Source organism: Hylaeus anthracinus, unplaced genomic scaffold (assembly GCF_026225885.1).
Source record: "Hylaeus anthracinus isolate JK02 unplaced genomic scaffold, UHH_iyHylAnth1.0_haploid 3, whole genome shotgun sequence".
NCBI lineage: Eukaryota > Metazoa > Arthropoda > Insecta > Hymenoptera > Colletidae > Hylaeus > Hylaeus anthracinus.
Genome location: NW_026535284.1, coordinates 3,914,863 through 3,937,650, shown reverse-complemented (window position 1 = coordinate 3,937,650; position 22,788 = coordinate 3,914,863). Strand labels below are relative to the sequence as shown.

The following is a 22,788-nucleotide window of genomic DNA, read 5'->3' as shown; positions in this document are numbered from 1 at the left end:
TATGCTATCTCACTTTAATATGCCATATTTTTTTTTAATGAAAAGGTGGTCGTAAGTAATTGTAATTTTGATATAAAGATATATGTCAATTTTCCTCAAAAGGTTAAAGAAATTTGTCTAAATCAAATGATACTGATCAAATGATTTTTCATTTTAGATATATACATGTGTGAAGTTTATTCATGTACAAATTATAATTAAATAATAATTAAATAATAATTAATTTTATATTTAAAAATAATAATTAAATTTATTATTTTATTTACATGAAATTCTCCAATAAACATAGAGGGAACGAATATTTATGGAACTCATTGCATACGCTATTTTGTTGCACCACCCGTTCCCATTATTTAGACAATGGCATTGTTTCATTTACTCAGAATTGAGCTCGTTTGCATTCCAGTGAATTGAAGTTTTCCCCGTTAAGAGAATTTTGTAGTTATCGGACTAATTAAAAATCTGGTAATGAAAGGTCATCGTGGTCGTTAGTATAAAAAACAATTTTAACAATTTTCGCTGATAGAAATGCAATTGATTGGACTTTGTTTTCTGTCAAATTGTGAGCCACCCACGCATCGTAACGATTGACGTATCCGAGTCTTTCAAAATGCCTTCCAACGCTCACATGTGATATGTGGAGTATCCCTCCAATGTCTCGTGTCGTCTTATGTAGATTACTTTTAATCAACTACGATAGCATCATTGTCAATATCACGTATTTTTTTTTTGCTGTTTGAACAGCGTTATTTGCTTTCCAGAAATAAAACAGCATCGAATGGTGAAAATGCACCTTATTCGTTGCATAAATTTACAACCAAATCACAAAGAAAGTCGAGTTGCAACCATAGAGATATTACAGATAGAATAGGGGAACCAGACATCTGACTGTACTAGAGCTAAAAAGACGAGGAAACTCGCGGCAACCAATCCATCTCTGTCTACCAGTGCATTGCTATATGATTTTTATGGTAATGATAAATGGTTATTGTTTGTATTTTTAGTAATTACGTGTATATTTTACTTTCACATTAATAAAAGCACAGAGATACATAGAATATCGCTATTTTTTCTCTCTTTCTAACAGTGGTACATTTCCATTGATATCTTCTAATATCTCTATGATTGCAACGTCACCTCTCAGGTTATGTATATTGTAATCATTTCAATCGCAAATTGAAAAACACTACGAACTTTTATTCCCCAACCCAATACGTGCAAAACTCCAACAAATACGTGAAGGATCTCACAGAATAGTCCACAACAAAAATAAAGAAGTTTATATACGTGTTACTTTCTTGACCTCGAGCATCTAAAATAAATGTACCAGCGCCCAGCTGTTAAAAGGTTAAGTACTCCAACGACCAATTATAGCGTCCAATTTGTGTCGCGCGCGTAATCAATCGAACGTCACAGCAGGTTGGATCGAGGATCCTTGATAAGGATCGCGCATCAGTGATCGCGCGAGGGTGAACAAACGATGTCGTCGGGCCGGTATTTTGGTCCGTCGTCGCGCAGCACAATGTCCGCCGTGTCAGCTTCCATCGATCTTTTTTAATCGACGGGTTCATCGATAATTCAGAAGCGAGCGTCTCCGGTGGCAGCGCGTGGCGCACAGCCCAAGAACATTCCGAGCGCGAAGATCCTACGGAAGCGGGTCAAATCAAAAGCAAAAGCAAAAACGAGAAGCACGGGAATAGAGAAGGGAGAGGCAGAAGATGGAAATAAGTCGAAAGCGGAATGGTGATACCACGACGAAGCGGGGGGACAAGGAAGAAACGCGAGAATCGCGGAGGAGAAAAGACGGATAGGTGGTTCTCGCTTCCACGAAAGACGACAGAAAAAGGAAGAAGAGGCCGAGCAACGGTGGTCCGCGTGCCGCCGTTGGGTCGGGTCGGGTTAGATTGGGTTGGGTTGCGTGGGGTTGAGATAGCCGGGCGGTGGGAGGACGGGTGATCGGTAGGTGGCATGCTGACGTCATCGTAGCAGCATCATCAGCCGCGTGGGCCAATAGGGACGCTCACTCGAGCCAGGTCCATCGATCCGCCGGCTGCTGTCGTGTGTGCGTCCCGGGTTATGACGTCCGTGAGTGACGTCATCGTTAGCGCCGTTCGCCGTTCGCCGCCGTCGCTACACACGCTACGGTTTTAATATAGCGGAGGAACGCGCGCGATCCGGACTCAGTTACGCGGCGGCCGGCCACCCGTGCGAGAGCGTGTCGCTTTCTTGTTAAACACGTCCGGTGCTGTTTTCTTCTCTCTTCATCTATCGCTACTCTCTGTCCACTTTAACTATCTATCCTGTCGGGGTGTCCGTCAGTCTGGTGTTTCGCTACTTCCGCGTGCAGCGTAATCGGCCCGTGGAAACGCGCGTCCAGTGAGAAAACTTGGGATTACACGCGAGGAAGAAACCCGGTGGTGCAGCCAAGGACGTTTGTGTTTGAGTTTCGCGTGACCAGCGGCAGAGAGGGAGGGCTACCGCGTGGTTTCGCGTACGGGACTCCGTGCGTCTCGTACTACCTTCCCGATTGCATTCTGTTGCCCTTGATACTCCAAAGGGCCGGAGAGGAGGAGGAACTCCGGTACCTTCCGGAAACCTCGAAGTTTCGTGTTACGCTTTTCTGACTGTTTCACGAGAGTTCATATTTTTCACGAGAGAAAAGGAAAGGAAGATCGTCTGAAGACCTCGAATCTCGTGCTAAGTTTTCGACCGTTTCCTGTTGTCCTCGGTTCTCCAAAAGAAGAAGAGGACGAAACCGATACCAAACGCGTAGATCGAGTCGCAAGGTCAGCCGATCCGTACAGAAGTTCGACACCGTTCGATATAGGGAGACGTACACTCCGAAAACTGAAAGAATGATGTCGATAACGGAGGAACGATAAATTAGAAGTTGACGAGTTACTGATCAAGAGTCTGCATGCGAGTGCCCAAGGCAGAACTGTTCGGGCTCCTTGATGGAGCGCTGACCTCCGAAGACGTCAGGAAGGCCTCTTCTAGCCCTACGACGGCTCACACAGGTCGGTGATAACACGTGTGTCGTCGTCGCTTCTGTTTCTGTTTCCATGTGCTGTGGGTGAGTTGTGTGTGTGCCTTTCGGGGTGGATCGTAGAGCACGTACGTTTCTTCTCCCGCTTCGCAATCATTTCTGCTCCGCGTCGATAACGATACAGTCGAGGAATTCCACGTACCGCTGACTGGCGCAGCCGGTGTTTACGTAGCCGTGAGAATTATCGACTGGACGAGCTTTCGTCGACGCGGTTTCATCCCCTTTCACTTTCACTCGTCGTTCATCATCTCGTCCACCTTGTTCGCGGGCACGCATCGAATCTCCGTCACTGAAAGACTCCTTAGAAACTGTCGCTAGAACGAATAACCATCGTGGATCGTTCTCGACAACCAATTCTGATCACGGACTACCGACCGGCATCAGGAATCCTAACTATCGATTTCTGCGGTCCTGACGAGTCTCGCGCCAAATCGCGACACTTCAGATCCGCCACGTGTAAGTTTTTCTAATCGGTTCTCCGTCTAGGCGAGAAACTAGAGATGAGCGAAATTTTCATGTGAATAAAAAGTTCCCGGTAACGAAAGCCTTCGTGCTTGGTGAAAGATATACGGTCCGAGAACTTTAACGCGTTCACAGTCCATGGCCCGTATACGGGTCACAGCGCTATCGGGATTCGTCGCCGAGAAGCCGGTCGGTGAACGTCTTAAGTACGCGATTCTTGATGAAAGATCGATAACTTTTGAAACTCTTACTATGTTTCGCGTTAAGCGAATCGAGCTTATCCGATAGAACCGACGCGGTTTATCGTTGTAGTAAGATTCTTGCCATGTCTGCGTGAAAGGCGCACCAGGGCAGGAAGCGAAAGGGAAGGAAAGAGCGCTAGATCGTTCCGTGGGATGGTCGCGATCGCCGCGGCCATCGATCGTCCGCGATCGGACATTTGAAGAGACACGTCGGGATAGCCAGGGCACCGTGTGATCCGACTGGTTGGTGAATGAGACGAGCAAAAACGAGGCGCGAGTGTGCTGATCGTACGTGCGATGCGTACCGTCGAGGATACGGCCACGGAAGCAGCCGCTGCCGGCGCCGCGACCACCCACCAGCGTGCTACGACCGGCAGGCATCTACTCGTCGATCACAATCACGAACGCGATCACGATCAACGAGATCGATCGACGACGATCCATCTGCCGACTACACCGTACCACCAGGTCACCATCGCTGCGGACACCAACAACAACCATGACCATCATCGGAACCTCGAGCATCACGCGACTCAACGTCACGATCATTGGAACAAGTGTAAGTCAGTCATACGAAAAACAAAAACAAATTAAACAAAAAAAAAAAAAAAAAGCAAAGACCTTGGGACCGTCTCGCATATTTTGTCATCGTGTAAGGAAGGATTGCACACGGTCGTTTGATGGCTGTCAGGTTGTGGTTAAAGGTGGTGGTTGGTGGTGATGGTGGCGGTGACGGTCGGATCGTTGGCGATATAATGACGATGGAGATGGATCGAATTTTAATTTTGGTGGCTCGAACGATACGTTTCTCTATTTCGTCGGATGTGCGGTGGTATCGAGTAGACTCGCCGCGGTGCGAGTTTTTGATCGATCGAGTATCGTTGCTGCGACCGAAAGGCGCCGGAGGCGGAGATTTTGAGTGCAAAATGGCGGAGCATTTTAAAATAGCACGAAAACGAGCTGCTAGCCGAATAACGTTCCGAGTAATTATGACATTTAAATTATAATCAGCCATTTATTATTCGTGTACAACATTTACGATCAACCGCTCGTGGTTATCTTCGAAAGTATCGGTATAGCATAATTTACAAGAGTCAAATTTGTATATCACGCACCGAAGAACTACGGGAGAAAATAAATCCTTTACTTGGATAAATTGAAATATAAACTGATAGATATTTGCAAAGTGAAATAATGTGGTGATGCACTCTGATATTTTGCCATATCATTATACTTTCTAAGTAATTTTAATTCCATATTTTGACTTACCTGAATGCTGTTTCCATTAAATTGGTTCACTTGGTCTAAACTTCTTTCTTCCTATTTAACCTCAACGTTTACGTCATTGATTTTGACGCTCCTCGAAAGAATATTATTCCATCCATCTTAGAATATTCGTTTATTTCTGAGAATAACTTATTCCTAAAGGGAATCGTCACCAATGGTTAAAAAATAAAAAACGTTAAGGTTTAATATTAAGAAATTCAGTTCAATCCCAATATATGATATTACTTTGTATGTTACATTCCGCCACTCATGAAAATCAGATGTTCAAGAGAAGATTAACCCATATCTATAGTTACGGAGACAACTACAAGAGTTTGGTCGAAAACTTTAAATACGACTAACAAATGGCTCGTTACAATTACGTCTGATATCATGCAGTATCCAATTCAATCCAGCAATTTTCATTCTTCATTCGAATTATAATTTTCATTTCCTGACCAATTTTATTTTACGTTATTCTTGTAACTGTTGACTGCTGCTGCATTACTTTGTCTCGCGTCTTTGATCCCGCCGTAACTTGTCCGTCTTCGTTCTATCAACAATAATTACAGAGACCTTTAAACAGTTCTTCGAACGGGCAAAAGACTCAAAGACAATAGCGTGCGCGACTTCGTCGCGTGCGTTCTCGCTGGATAACGAAAAAGGTTAATGGGCATGGCATTAAAGCAGAAAGAGCGAGCAAAAAGCGAAGATGAGGTGCGAACGATAGAGCGAAGGGACGATTTCTCCCCGCTCGACGTTTCACCTTATCCAATCGATTTGAGCCGCGAAAAGGATCTAAAGGTTGTGGCTCTGCGATTGGCTACGAGCTAGCTTTGAACGCAACGATTTATATACGGTATAGCGGTTCTTACAAAAATTGCGATCGTAACCGACTCTTGTTTATCGCTATTCCTATCACTTTCGACGTTCTCCGTTCCATGGGCCGATTAAACACCATTCTCACTCATTCGATAACTATTCCATCGATCGCCACCATCATCGTTATCGTAACTATCGAACGTTTACATCTGACTCTTCTAAAGAGAAAGGTAATTCATTTTTTGGCGTATTTAATGCAAAAATTACGTATACATTTGTTCCATGAGGCATTTCATTATCGTTTGCTCTCATTCAATGACAATTCCATCGATCGCCACCATCATCGTTATCATACCCATCAAACGTTTGCGTCTGCTCTTCTAAAGAGACGTAGTTCACTTTTTCACAAATCAAACATGACGTAGTAGTTCGTAATTCACAAATCAAACATGCCTTATCCCAAGAAACAATTCGCAAGATCTTTCTCCTCCCAGAATGTTTCCGATTGATAAGACAAGTACACCTAACAAAATTCGTGAACTGATTTCTTAACGGTCTTGATTTTCAAAACAATTGTAAATTAACCGGGTACTAGTTTCCTTGGTAGCGACAACAGTTCATATAACTTCTATTCAAGGGAATAAGCACGGAATACAAGATGCGGAATCGTTGATGCGTCGGCGACGTTAACGCTAGCCCGAAAATAAAACGTCAAAATCGACGTGAAAATTAAAGTAGGCATTCTCAGTCGGATTCGCCACGGCCGTGGAGGCATTTTCAATTATTCATCCGCGCCAATTTCTTTGGACCCAGCGACAGATTCCATATTCGAGCACGGTAGCGCGGTTTCGATCGGGAATGGCCCGTCCCGATAGGACTCTTTACAGGTGTAATCGGCACGTTAAGGTAAATATAGTCTGGCAGTCGGCCGAGTGCAAGACAGGCGATTCTTTTCCGCGTGCATAGTTGGCCCGCACGAGACCTGCCCGCTCAGGAAAGAAGAGAGCACGAGAGAACGAACAAATATAACCGTGCTGTCGGAGAGCGAGGTGCAGGTGCGGTCACCGGTTCTGCAGCGTTGCGGCGGGGAAGCCTGCGCTCGAATTGCGAAAACCGATTGTCAGGTTCGCGAGAGTAACGGCCGTGACAATGGTAAATCAACGGGCTTATGACTTCCGCGCGTTAAACAGCCACGGGGTCCCCCCGGTCGTGTCGCGTCGGTGCCCCGTTAAGTCGCGGCGTTTTCGCTATCGATGGCCGATCGGCTGTCACTCTGACCGTTACGTGGGCACGTGATTGCGATATACGCCGGTTTCGGGCGCGGGGAGACAAACGAGAATATGCGTTCGACGACTGGACGGGAAGGAAAGGGGTAGGAGCCGATGCAAAGATATCGGGCGCGAGATCGGAACGGTTCCGTGCTGGCCACTCGATATGCGTCGCGGAGAGGGGACGTTTTCTTAAAAGTTAGTATTTCAAAAATAGGGGATAGTGGGATCAATTGAAACATGGGTTAATAGAAACAAGAAAAATTTCTTAAAAATGGTTAATGGGAGGGACAGAGTTTTGAGGAGAAAGGGGGCCAGTAGTCGTGTTTAAACCTGTCACTTTCTATATATCACTTATTTGTCTACTTGGAATGCTTTTATTCGAGCATATTACTTTTTTTAACGCGAAAAGTAAGTTTCCTAAATGTTTTTATTTTGTTTAATTCAAAACTGTTGTTCCATTTTCTATTTAATTCACCTTATTGTAACTATGAATATCCTAGTTGATTTTAGAATGTTAACTACCTACTTACAACATTTATTTTTTACCTATAAAATTAAACATTTTCAATAATGTGATTGGGTCAGTTGAGACAACTGTTCCGTAGTCGATTGAAATATTTTTCACTTGACCACTATAGATTTTTTCCAAGTAATTTGTCTAAATCTTGTTTCATTTTTAATGATCTTAGTGAAACTAATTTTGTTTAGTATATATTGTAATTGTTTATTAGCTCGATTATATTGTACAGTTGATTAATATCGATTAGATCTAAACAAATTCATTTAACCCATTCATATATGTATAAATATTGTCTTTCTGAAATTATTTGTCCAGTAGCACTGAATGTTCTCTCAGATTCAACAGATCCTGTCGGTATACAAAAATACTTGGAACACAATTCACAAATCGTAGGCAGTTCATCGTTGTCATTGGTCTAAAAAAATAAGCTTAAAGAATGAAATTAATTCACCGAAAGTAGATTTTATTAATGTTACCAATTATATTACCTTCCAATGTGTTACCATCTCGTAGCGCATTACATTCCTCTAAATATTGCTGTTTATTAATTAACTAGCTGCGCCCCGCGGTTTCACCCGCGTGGAATATTATTCCTATTCCATATCACATTCGTGATTGTATTGTTCGCTCGCTTAGATGCAATAATTATTGTAGCGTTTATGTAAATATTTAGTTAGGTATTTCGTAACAGCTGAACGCATTTAACTGGGTGTAATGTAGAGATAGATTTTTAAATGTAAACGTTAATGCACGAATTCAGTCGTGCGATGAATGACCTATAATTCATTTCTCTCTAAATTATTTCCATTTTCCATTATCTCCTAAATTATGTGACCAAATAACATGCTGTAAGGGCAAATTTTATCTTCGTGAAATGTTCCAGATGGTAAAATGATTCTTTCTTATAAAGATTGATATATTGTACCTAAAAATTACCCATAAAGTTCACCTTATAACGTTCAATTCATTTCGAAACGTTATCGTGGTTTAAATATAAAAGCTATGTGTATTGTGTCGGTGTTCAGCGTACGTCGATAAAACAGCCAAGCATCGCTTTTCTTCCGACATGATTTACAAATTTTGAGATTTCAAATTGAAAACGTATTTTTATCGTACTAAGACATAGCCTATGTTACTCAGGGATAGTGTACATAAGCCTATTAAAACAGACAGACACACAGACAAACATTTTGCAAAAACGTGTTTGAATTTTAGCAAGATGTGAAAAGTCAGATACGAGCTTAAAAAAAAACATTATTTCGAAATCACAGACAGACACTTTAATTTCATTTATATGTATAGATTATAATATGCTTCGATTTCGATCGTGTTACCTATACTACTGCAAATTGTCATATTCATAACTACAACAGCGTTTCCGACAGTGCAAAACCATCGGTAGTCTCGATAGTACTATTGATAGTCCTCCACCACTACTCTCGTAATCTTTTAAAAGCCTCCATGTAATAGCGCGATGGACGTTTCACGGCGCAAGTAGTTAGCCGCAATCAAACTCAGACATTAGCGGGACGTGCATAGAGTCAGCCGTCTGAGCTGGCACGTCTGTAACTACTTAATTCTTTTTAAACGCTCGGCGCACCGCGCGCGGCATTCCTCTGCCCGAGCGGCATGCGCAATCGGTGATAAAATCTTCCCCATTATTGCGCGAAATAATGAAGCATAATGCATTTTATTACGAGCAATTATCTTACCATTAACAGGGAATGTAAGATGTGGGTCACGATGTTCACGAAGTAACAAGGTAATATTGACCGATGCGCAACATTAGGTCGCTTTGATTTATAGATACCTTGCATACAGAATTGACCCCACGTTTGGGAGTTATTTGCACTAAAGCAGTGAATTGGATCAACTATCTTTCTTTTGTTGGATATTTAAAGTTTTTATCGATTTTATTAGACTTTTTACGAGAACGTCGAGACGTAAATGGTTACGAGATATGATGCAGAAAGAGTATCACAGCTAAATTCTCCATGAAGTGCACTTTATAATATTCTAGAATAAAAGGTTTCATAAAAAAACTTACGGTTTCTTAAATATTTATTCAACCGGGGATGAACGTTTCGTAATTGGAACTGATACAAACTTTTGTTCTTTTTAACTTTTATTAAGTCTTCCTCATTCGAGATTAACGCAAATATTTGTTGACAAGAGTTATATTTCAATCAACTATGTTCGAGATAAATGTCGATATTTTTCGACAGAAGCTACTTATAGATTTCATTTTTTATATTTATTCTAAAATATTGAGATAGCAGCCGTATTTTCGGCGATTTGAATGGTAACACCGTCTTTTCAAATGCCTGATAAACGTCAGACAGACAAAAATATCCTCAGCTGGTCTTCTTTGTACACTGTGGACGAGATTCGCAGTGGGAATTGTTTTCAAGATGTATTCTCGCGAACGAAACTCGCGTTACAATCTATCGTTGCTAGTTCATAAAATGCGTGTCGGACATTCGTACGACGAAACGACATTTCTAAGTGGGCGAGGGAGTCGAAGTCGTTCGTCGAATCGTAAAATTGAATAGTATTTTGACGGCAAGTGCCCGTGGGACGGGCAGCGCTTCCTAGAGGCCAATTGCATTGTTTTGCTGGGCAAACTAAATATACGTACGAGGCGGGCGATCCGCGGCTGCTTGGCCGGGGCACAGAGGCGGCTAAAGAAACGACGAAGACGACCGTGCATCACGTGCCGTTACACTTTTCACGTTTTCGGCGTGCTAGAACGATGAACGACCGACGATTCATCGCGTCCACATCGCGACGTCTCGTCTAACAACGTACACTCGGCTATGCAAATTCTGTTGTCAACAATCTTACCTAACACAAAAAATATCTGCGATAGTGTGCAAAAGTCTTGGGGCCACTGTGTGAAGCTTAGATTACACTTAAATAAATCTATGTTGAAAAAATAAACTATGTGTATAATATACATAAATTAAGAATACATAATGTGTAATATACTAGAAGAAAATATTGGTGAAATAAATTATATAAGCTACATCAAAATTTGTACATTTTCTTCAGCGATAGAAATGTAAATGGTACTTTGCAAAGTACTATATATACTATATATATATTACTCATACTAATAAAATTTTTTTAATGCAACTAGAACTTCTATGTAGAGATTATTTTTCTATATGAATAATACATACATAATACATAATATATAATGCATATTACAGAATACATTGTTGCTGAAGGTTAAATATTTAAGTTACAGTTTTTGAAATATAATCGCAAGAGGTTCCAAACTAGGCTTCTTTGAGAAGGATGCTTGTTGTTAAGGGAAGATATTTCAATTTCTGTAATTCTGTTATAAATTTATCTTGAATGTTTTTCTCTGAAAGCTGAAACGACTTTCATATAATTTTGTAATTATTTCGCATGGAATGTTTCGCCATTCGGTTCATAATACCTCAAACAGTCCATCTGCATCTTTTGCCTCTCTTTCTCTTTGTGCTCGTTCGAAATAAGCACAGACATGTTTAATAACATTTTACCCAGGATTTTCAAGTAGCCAACTCATAACTCTTTGTATTTCATTCTCCTTTAAATCATTTATTTACAATTCTATCATATGTATATGTAATATTCTAGTATATATAAAGCATAATATCAAATATACATATTTATTCTATTATCATAGATTTATTTAAGAGCAATGCAAGCTTCAGATGGTCGTCTAAGATTTTTGCACGATACATTCGTACCTTCCGCAATTTCATGAATTTTTATTTGAAATTTTGCACAATTCTTCTCCAAGGATTGCACTTTAATAACGCTTATGTACTCGTACCTTCCACGACTCGATTGGAATCGACTTTTAGCAAACGTAATCCTAAGAGTGTCGATGTCGAGGCTTCGAATCGAAGAGCCGATGACAGGTTGCTGCTCGATCGCGGTGTTGCGTTTTTCATGAAGTTGCGGTTTCGCGTGGGCAGAAATAGCCCGTTGTTTCCGTGGAGAGACACGCGATCAGAAAATTGAGCGGGGACCACCGCGACGGCCAAAGGAACGGGGATGGAAAGACGCAGCGTGGTGTAGGCGGTTGTTTCATATTGCATAAATGCTATACCGCTTCTTCAATTATGCACAGATGCCCGCGTCGTAATTCCAGCGACAAAACTTTCGTCGAAACGCAACGTTTACGGGAGGAACGCGTGTTCCGAGCCATTTGCCTGGAATACGACGAGGATTCCTGCTGCAATCACGATTAATTGTAAACCGTTGCTTGTCGATACACGTCGATCGATCGCGGCGGCAATGTTGTGCGTTGCGTAACTTCGAAATTGCTTGCCATACGAAGGAGCGTTCTGAAAATTGATCCAAGCGACGTACAGTCGATGGGATGAATTGCACGAAATGATGAAAATTCATTCGTAATTAAAGATCCCAGGACCACGTAGAAACGAACATTAACTAAGGGTTGATTCTATATCATTTTAATAGTGATACGTCTTTTATAAATGAATATAAATAGAAAGTATACGTAACGAAATACTTAAGAAAATAGTTTGCAGAATTCCATTCCATTCCATTATTTATAAAATAAATTCATTTAGACATTCATTTAAGAGCGTATGTCATAGCTGCACCCAGTGAGCGCTTCGACCAAACGAGTACTCTTGTCTCTAACTGTAAGCGCTCAGATCGAAAAGGGTTAATATCACATCTGTCGCCGTAGCGGCGTCTATGGAGTCGCGGTATAAAATATGCGTATCGGTATAGAAACACCTATCAAGTGTAAAGGGCTAAACATGAACAAAAACGTTGAATGGGTTTATCAATTCATCCCGCACTGCGTTTGGAACCGCAACCATTTGGTCTGCCGCTGGGACCGAAAACGTGATCGCGCGTGGGCAGAGAACTCGCGTAGAACCGCGAGAGATTACTCGAGCCGCGTAATGAGATTGTGACTCGCGCATAATGACTCTGGAATCGATAAGTGACGTTGATGCATATGAACGCGCGTGCCAGCGGTGAAAGGGTCAGTAGTCAGACGGTGGCGCTATAAATACCGGGAGGACTTAATTCGTCGTGTTTCAACACGGTTGATTAGCACGAGATCTATCGATCGATTTGATTTTGAAGGAACAGAGAACGACGGCGGAGGGGAAAATAAAGAAAGAGAACGAGCCGCGTACGCGATGCATGCTACGTCTGCGACTCACATGCTCCAGAGGCTTATGGTAATTCGGGCGAACCGAGTAAAAATGTGTAACGCGGCCGGCTGACGCACGGCCTTGTTTCACCTGAAATAGATTTCACCCGCGGAAACGTATTCCACGCGTGTGTTTTGATACGCCATTGGCTATAATTTCACTTCGCACGCGTCTGTGCGCCGTCGATCGATCCCCACATAAAATGAATCGATCGATACCGGATAATCGGTTCTTTCGACCTGTTTCTAGACCAAAAACGTGCTTCCGATAGGTATAGATGGATTTTTTTTATCTTTGAGGTTCTTGCGTCAAAGCCTTCGATTCACCTGTTCACTTTATTTCTGTCCTTAGTTGCTCCTTCGGAAGTGATTTATATTTCGTCCAATTAGTTGAATATATCAAGGCACTTAATTAGTATTTTATTCCTCTCTGTTATTAAAAATATCGCATTTCATTTCGGCACGTTTCTGAATAAAAAATGATTTTTCGTCTTTGTTGCCTTATCTCTAATGTCCTTGGATCAAAGTTCTCGATTCACGTGGTTAGTTTACCTATGACCCTCAGTTACTTGTACTTGGCATTTGTACTTCAGAAGGGAACTATGTTTAGTTCAATTAATTAAATATATGGTGAATATGTTGAAGCACTTAACTAATGTTATATTCTCCTTTGATATTTAATTAATTAAATATACAGGGTGGAGCCGAACGGGGGGTACAGGAGAGCAGAGAGTGATATTACATGTAAAAATAAGTCAAAAAAAGGAATGACACTTTTTCGTGTGACGCTACTTTTTTCTTCTTCTAGGATAGTAATAAATGGATTCTTTCATTCTGTTGCCTTATCTCGGAGGTTCTTACGCCAAAGTCTTCGATTCATCTGCTTAGTTTACTCATGTTTAATCTATACATTCTTGTGCTTTAGAAGTGAACCCATTCACTGCCAGGCAAATTTAAAGTATTTTGCCTTGGACACCAAGATTTAGTAGATGTGTGCAATCTAGGTTATTATTTTGATAATAAAAAGTGATATTAAATTTGTACATATTCGTACGTATTGTTGTAAATATTTCTACTCCCTATATCTATTAGCCTCTTGAGGAATAAACTTTAAATGGTGAATGAATATTCGCCATTTAAAATAGAACAAATGTCCTATATGTTTGGTAATGGGCTTCAGGTATAACCAGATCATCTGGTTTAAAAAGAGCATTATTGATTTAGTTTCATAAATATTATCAAGATAATTAGAAGCTTCTTAGAGTAATCACGACAAACGTTCCAAGTGACTCCGATCAATAAATACCGTGCCTAGGATTAGTTGAAACATCTACGTTCAAGTAATTAGTTTTATTTCTTAATTTTTAACTTCAACAGCAATTAACGTTATTAACCCATTCACTGGCAGGGTAATTTCAAGCGTTTTGCCTCGGGCGCCAAGATTTAATAGAGATGTGCAATCCAGGTTACTATTTACATAATAAAAAGTGGTATTAAATTTGATGTTGTAAAAAGAAAATTTGTGATCTTTTGCAATAATTTGTGACTCAAAAAGCTATAAACTTATCCCTCGAGTAATTGCAATCAATGTGAACTACGAGTTATCTCGTAGTTGGCAGTGGATGGGTTAATCCAAATAGTTGAACTTAAATGTAAATATATTAAGACGCTTAACCGTTACATTCCTTATTGCTACATCAGAGCGTTAACGAAACAGTATACTCGATGGAACCACGGATAAGGAGAAAAATGCTACATAATACCTTTCATCGGGAACATCTAAAAGTTGTGGCGATTTCCACGACTACAGGGGGTGTCGTCTTGTAACGAAATGGGAGTCAGCGCGCTATTAACAGGGAAGAATGATTTCCGTTCGCACGTCAGAATTCCGTGATTCGGTGAGTTGTTCGCTACGTAAACGCGTCTCGAAATTCACCTACGACTATAACCAGGAACGACTGCGTCACAGAGACGCAATCCGACGTGCGATTTGCATAGCCGAGTGTCTATTTAATCGATCAGAGCAGCCCTCCCGCGTTCCCTCGTCGATCGAAAGAATACACACAGACGCCCATAGACGGAAGGTGCGCGAGTGTTCCCTCGCGGTGCGCTGGGGTTCATTCAAACTTGACGCACGAGCGGATCGTTCCCGCGCGCAAACTCCGGGGTGTCGTCGCGACGCTGCCTGGCTCTGGCATTAACTCTGACGTCACCACGCCGCCCCCGTCCGTCATCGACCGACCGACGGCATCACGACGTCACGCGTACAGCCAAGGACGACGCTATTTCGGGCGTTATGCATTGCCGTCCTCGTCGCCGTCTTCGCCACCTCCTTTCGACGTTGCGGTCGCGATGGTCGTGGTCGTGGTCGTCGTTGGCGACGAGGGAGGCGCTGTCGATACCGTCGTCGGGAAACGTTCGTTTCAGTTACCGCCACGCGATACCACGTTTCGGCGTCACCAAGCGCGGATAAGCGCGTCGTGTTGCGACACGCGGAATTTTCAACGCGAATTCGCGCGAAAGTGGGCCATTTCGGGTCTGACGCTCGAACGATGACGCGTTGAACGACGAACAGGACACCCCGCGAACCCCTGACGGTCGACGAAGTTTCAAGTGTTCCGCGAAAGTTTTCGAACGTTGCGATACCAAGTGAATGGAGTTTCCACGCGTCCCGTCCCTCCACTGACGCGCCCAATTTCTTTATGACGGACATACCGCGCCCGGATGCCCCGTTTGGTTGAAATGAGGTAACAGAGAGGCGTCTATCGATTCGCGGTCTATTTCGAACTCCCATTTTTCCTATCGATTCCCTAGAACGCTTCCGAGGGTATTGTTGGCATTGGGCGGCCGAGGCTTTCTGAAAATTCTACGTATAGCGCGGCGCAGAAATTTTCGAACGATTGGTTTTCCGAGTAGAATTGTGGGAGTAACTGGCGATTATGCTCAAACGAAAATGTATTATTATATTATTTGGGAAATTCAGGTAATTTTGTTTCGGTAAATTTGATATCTTTAGAGCATGTTGGAATGGTATTTTCTTTTGACTACGCAATTTTATGGACGATTTTTAATAAATTCGGAGAAGTATTAAATTTAATTACATTTACTCTACTAATTTTTAATATTCACAGTATAATTTTAGTAATCGTCTCTACAGCTATTCATATACTCCTTTTTTTTATTACTTGCTATGCTTTACTCAGGTTCAAGAATACACCATCGAAGAGAATTGAAATCATTCATCGCATTCATTTCAAATCAGACTAATCAAATTACAATATTCTAACAAGTACCTACAATATTGAAATAATCCAATGTACTATACATCAAAGATTTTATCCAAATAATTTCCGAAATACAAACAGAAAAATTGTATGATTGCACCGAAGGGAGTTTCAAACGTTCCAAATATAATCTTTTAAGGGTTAATGGTCAACGATCAAATACAAAAGTACGATATTTTTGCTTCCACCCTCGTCGCTCTTTTCTACGGTAATACAAATCGATCAGATCCGATCAGTTACATTAACCCAGTTTACTACTGCGATTCACTGTTACTATATTTGCGAGACCATGCAATTTGCAGCACAGAAAATAAAATGTCTATTATCGAACTTTCTTCGTTAATTTTGGGATAATTGATATGCCCTATATTTTCTGTTCTTTTCCTATATTCTTAATATCCTATTTTCTTACTATGCAATGAAAACTTTAAATAAATGGAATTAATTAAAGAAACGTTAAATTCAACTTAATCTTATTCAGAGTGTCAATTATATTGTAGTTATCGACTATGTTGTTAGTTTCATGAGGAAACTCTAATATATATGATGTTACCTTCATGCTTCTTTTTTTACCCCCTTGACATATTTTTCATCGTTAAATTCCTGAACATCGAATGGCTCATTTTTGTGTGGGGTTAACGAAGGATTAATTTATACGTCCGGTAAACAAATTTAAGAAGACATTTCCTATTTTTTTAAAACAAATAAATCATTCTCTACTTTCATCGTATCTCTTCATCTTGACATGCTTGATACACCGTTACCTATTGTTTCAAGTTGAACTTACCGGTAGACTTCGGATGTTTATACAAATTCATATTTTCATAGATACAGAAAAAGAATTTAAGCTTAAGTAAAAGTTTGTCCTATCTTCTAGATGGTGTAACATATATATTATTGTTGATATTTTACATTCATTTGCATTTATGGACATTTTCATTGATTTCCCCGTATTTATACTTACCATAAATGCACAAAAATCCGCAGTCTACTCATCAGTCTGGGATTAAATTTTAAGGCAGTCGATGTCGAACTTGTTTTTTTATTCGCAGGAAAGAACGAAAATAATGGTTTTAATTAGCCAGCAGTTTCTATGAATAACTTTTCAAATTCTACGAGTAGCAAGCAAATTAGTTTATAAATCCTTATCACAGAACTTTTTTTTTTTCTCTAAAAGAACGGTCTACCAAAGGTTTGAAAAACACCGAGTTACGTTATCGAGTTATGGTGTACAAAATGTGCTGGTTTGTATGTACGAAAAGTTTGCGCAAATAATAGCGCGCATCTCGAAAGTCGATTTCCTCGAGGAACCGTGGACATTCTATTCGTATTCCGTTATGGCGTGATAAGGTCCTTAAAAGAAAAAGCGACCGTTCATTCACGAGGAGTGGCGCATTCCGGTCGCGACCTTGGAAGGCGGGCGTCACGTGGCGTCCGTAATTTTTGCGGAGGTGTCACGGGCGCGTCGTCGCGCAATTCGTTTCCGGGAAACGCCGACAGGGATCGAAACAGCGGAGAACAGCAAAGAGGAGGGCGAGTAGGTGACCATACTAACCACGAGTAGCGATGGGACTAATACCGTACCGACAACACCGAGCTTAGCTACACACAAAGCGTCAAGAGTATTAATACTTTACTTACCAGTACCGTTGAATCTAACACGTTGATCGCCACGTCGCCCATATATGACAGTATTTCACCGAAGAACTATAAAAATTAATTCTGGTAGTTAAGCATAAAAAAAAAATGAATTCAAATGAAATGCATGAATTTTGATGAAGTTACAGAAATAAACACCACGATAAATGATTGCGTGTGGGGGTCTCCAATAGTTTAAAGAATATTTAATCATAGCATACATTTTCAAGAACATTTGTCTGGCAGTTAGCTTTAGTTAGTTTAAGTTAGAATTTTTCTTCGAGGTAATATGTCTCGAGTTAATGGCAATAGCACGAGCCCCGCTAAATTAATATCAAACATTGATTGTTTAGCGAAATTTCGATACGGTGACTGCACTTATTCTCGAACCGATGGGATTTTTTGAATGCTTAGTATTCATTTGTATAACAATTCTTACTACCTAAAACTAATTCTAAACAATCTAAACAATCTAAACATTCTAAACATCTTCAATTATTTCGATTTTCTCAAGCTAAGTTATTATTGGTTTTATATATATTTTTCCATTTAAACATTGTTTAATATCAACAGGGAGTTTTTCTTGGGCTCTGATATTTGTACCAATTTGATATTTCAGCAAAATATGTTTAATAGATAATATGGAATTACAATTTTCACATCGTGGTTTGCCAGATTTGAATATTATGTACTAGTGGGTTAATTTAATGTAGCCTATCCTTAACTTTGTGAGTACAATTCGTTCACTTCTTGAGAGGGAGAAAGCTGGGTTGTCTGACTATACAGTCAGTGTAAGAAGTATTTGTACAGCGACCAATTTAAAATAAATGATTCCTGTACGAATACTTATTACACCGACTGTATATGTAGTATCTCTTATTTCGTGCAGTTTAGTTTGGTTAGCTGATGTCCACTTCTAGTTCCATTTGTCAAGAACTTTTTCAAAAATATATTTTTGAACGTTCTCCACGGGCGTTGATATTTCCTCTTCATTATCACTGGTTTCTATATTGGACTCTAGGTGTAATATATTTGTTACAGGATGGACCTTCATAAAAATCGCAATGTAATTGTAATTTTTATCATCACCCTTACGATATAAATTTGCGATGTCCAGCTTCAGAATTTAATTATTTTCGTGAGTACTCGGTTTTAGAAACGTAAACGCGAATGTGTTAAGCCTTCAGTTCCGAAACGATGGAGTATTGGTTGATTGTCTCACGACGATTGGTAGTGTATGGATGATGGCGAACGAATGACTGTTACCGAAAGAAAGTCGGATGTCGAATGTTTCAAGTCACCATGTCCCTTTTAACACCCTTGACGCAGGATTTGAAAGAAGGCAGCTTTGACACCTAGTAGACCCAAGAAGTTCAAAGTTGACATTTCTTCTAGATGAGACCAAGCTCAAATGGTCCCATCTTATACACATTTTGTATTCTGTGATGTCACGGCTGCCAGTGAAATTATCTTGTATTTTTCACTTGAAATTTGAAAACTTCTCCAGTCCAACAATAGATGTCTAGTCGAAACAAGTTTATTCTTGTAGAAGTTACCAAACCAGTAGTAGTAGTAGTTACCAAACCATTTATTACAAATAGTTTTGTACTTTCTTTTTTCGCACAAGGAACTTCGCGACTTAGTACACACTTCTGCATTCGCCAACCGAATAAATGAAAATTGAACGATAAAACTTGTTGCTGATCACTTCGCAAACTTAATACCGTTGGAATAAACCTTGATAGACGATTCAAGAAACTCATTTAAAGTGCGAGGTGTAAAATTTATAGATACCGTAACAGTTACTGGGACCTATGTGTCCTAGTTGCCAAAAATTGATTCGAATATTATTCATTTGTAGACATCAAGCCGAGACGCAATTTTTTTTCTCTGGAAGATAGAATAAATTCCAAGAGCATCTATGCCGAAGCTCGACACCTATTGTCCGAAATTTCGTCGCCTTATAGAACGTTTGGGACGTGTACTTCAATATTGAGTTTGCTCGAATATCAAGGATGTGCACCGTGTCAATCACGTCGCTAGCCACGCTATTACCCTGCTCGTTGCTCGCGTAATAGTTGGCGTGGCAATGGTTAAATTTAACGAGCGAAGCTCAGGATTAGCGCGTCGCGACTGGGTTCCGCGTGACGTTGTAGCTAGGAAAATCGCGGAGAGACGCTATGAGCGGCAAAGGGGGACGTCGTAACCGGTGCCAAAACAGACTTGTGACGACGCATCGCGCGCGTGCTTTGACGCGAGCTTTTTGCAGAGCCATCGAAATGTAAATACCGGTCCGGTGCCAGTCTTTGGTGAATGACCGACCAGTGAAAAGAGGTCCCATCGATCGCACGGAACCAGTTGCAGGACCATGTATTTAAAGAAAAAGCTATCCTGAGCCAGTCCGAGTTGCTTTGACCCCTGAACGCTGCTTTCGTGACGTTTGATGGCTACAGGGACGTCAGACTGTGCTATGGCTCCGTGATCGATATATCGAGGAACGCGTTACTTGGGGCGGAAAGTATTTTGGAGTATGGCTGGATTTGGATCGGTTGATTAGGATTTCAGAAAAAGGAAGGAATTAGGTAATAGTTATTATTAATGCTTGAGAGGCGAGTATTTGGGAAGCTTGCTAGTTTAAATGAAAATATTTTGACGTATGGCTGGTTTTTAACTGATTGATTAGGAATGTTACTGCTGACGAAGGAGTTGCTTGGGAGTGATGCTAATTAAGAATTAGGCATTTAAAAATATCATTGCTTTATAGTTAAATGTTTGGTAAATTTGCTAGTTTGAAAGAAACCATTTAGATGCACAGCTGGTTTTGGGTTTGTTGTTTAGGAGTGCAATTGTTGACTAAGGAATTGCCAGTCGGAAAATAGGAATTTCGGATTGACTTGACGAATAATAGAAATTATTAATGCTTGAGAGGCGAGTATTTGAGAAGCTTGCTAGTTTAAAAGAAAATATTTCAACTAATTGCTGGTTTTTAACTGATTGATTAGGAGTGCAATTGTTGACTAAGGAGTCGCCAGTCGATGAGTGGTTCTTTTCTAACGGTGCTACATAAAAATAAAGCACTTGCAGAAAATAATACTGTTTCTGAACGAAGTATTCAGAAGTATTTTTACTCGAATATTCTGGTTTTGCTGCTTGCTGGGAATTAGGTGATACCACGGTCCGAGGGTTGCGCGGACGCTTCTTAATAAATTCGTCACGAATTTGCGACGCGGCAGTTGATCGATCGGGGGCATTTGTAGGCGGGAGTTCTTCCTGCACTTTCTCGCCATAAATATAACGGCACTTGTGACCGCCTCAAAGTGAGTCTGTGTGATGTCATCGAGTAGAAATGCAAGAACTATCAAAGCAGGAGGAGGAAAGGTCGCGGCTGTGTCGGGACTGGTCGTCCGCGAATGCATCGTGCACGTGCTCGTATCGAAACTTTTTGCGTTTACGGCACGACGAACGGAAACAAAAATAGTGGTGCCGCCGCGAAGCGAACGACCAGCACGGAAACGTAAATTCCACAACGCAGACTACTCCCACGAATTTATCCGATTCCACGAAGTCTGGAGAATTTTCATCTTGGAGTCGTCCTCGAAACGAGAGTATCGGTATACGCGGTAGCTAGTTGTTGCCACCGGCGGGGTTCTCTGTATCGATTCAACGCAGTAACCTGGTTGGCTTAACGAACGCACGTGTTAAATACTTTGCTTTGCAGAAAATTCTATACAACGTTTCGCTCTGCTAACGAAAAAATTCGACGACATTGGTCGTTACTACTGCGCGTCTGTCCGATACAGGGACATTCCCCTTGCTACGTCGAATCGAATCATTCTCCCATTTCACGATTAGATACTCACTGGGTGACCTATTTACCGAGTTGCAGTTCCAGTCCCGACGTTTCCTCGTCGAAAGTGGAAGACATTCGATTACGGTAGAAAGGATCAAGTCGGTCTAACTACCTTCCGAGGTGCATAAGCGACACGTCATTTAATTTTTCATGCAGAAAAAAAGTTGCCGTCCTCTTGCCGTGACCTCGCCGGGGAATGCTCGGGACAGTTATTTGAAATGTTGTCGATTAGCCGCTGTCGATACCGCTGATAAATTTCTACTGCTATTCCATCGTGTCTACCACCGGTGATTTATAGTTTTTCTCCGTTGGTATAGAACGTTGCATCGGCGATGGTTTGAAAAGTTGACTCATTAACGTTCGCGACAGTGCATAGTAATCGCGCCTCTAATGTTATTCGTACACGTGTGGAGCAACGGAATCGAAAAGTATATTTCTACGGAGCTAATGAGCCGCGCGAGCTCCGCGGAAGGACAGCAACGAACTTCCACGATACCCTCGATCGGAGCAATCTTCACTTAACGTTTCGCTCGGATTGCTACGAGTAATTTCGACGATAAAGAAAAGCTGGCAGTGTCGTTGCTGGGCGTTCTCGCCATTAGTTTAGAACGCATTCAATTTCCTCGAGTTTAATGGCTAGGATTTCTAGCCAAAAATTTTAAGATCACTGAAGGAGGATGTTGAAAGTTGTATCTTCTAAATCGTGACTTTCCTAGCATTAGTGTCCTTCCACTCGTTCGTTAAATTTTTATTTCAGGAATTTCAGGATTTGTAAGGACAATTTAAGCTGTAGCATAAACATTGTATATCCTGTTTGCTGCTCGACACTTTTACCCTTACAGTAAATCAATTATTAAATAATTTACCTCGATTTTTCCCTATACAGTCACTCCTATAAGTATTCATCATCTCTATATCTATTGAAGAAATTTGTTTAGATTAAATGGTATGTTTGATATTTCTAAGTCTATGTTTGTATAAATATGTTGACATATATTTAAATTGATACATGTATAAGCTTATTCGTATACATATTTATAATGAAAAATTGATTTGGTAATATCAAAACAATTATTCAATTTAATCAAACTTCTTCAATAGACACAGAGGGTGCATTTATGAGATTGACTGTAAACATTGATATTCCAAATTCTACGATTTTCGAATAAACTAGTTCCGAGATAAAAAGCGAAACA

At 40.8% G+C, this 22,788-nt stretch overlaps 1 protein-coding gene across 4 annotated transcripts in view; it reads left to right on the top strand.

Annotated features, from left to right (window-relative positions):
- Positions 1 to 1,483: 1,483 nt before the first annotated feature.
- LOC128893684 (probable nuclear hormone receptor HR38) overlaps positions 1,484 to 22,788 on the top strand; it is a 103,146-nt gene continuing 81,841 nt past the window's right edge. Inside the window, exon 1 of one of the 4 annotated variants that reach the window (XM_054154828.1) lies at positions 1,484 to 3,017. In XM_054154828.1, coding sequence (XP_054010803.1) covers positions 2,918 to 3,017 — 100 coding nt within the window. In that variant the 5' untranslated portion in view covers positions 1,484 to 2,917. Of the gene's footprint in view, positions 3,074 to 15,164; positions 15,568 to 22,788 lie in introns of those variants that run through there. The other 3 variants (XM_054154827.1, XM_054154829.1, XM_054154830.1) reach the window with 3 other exon arrangements.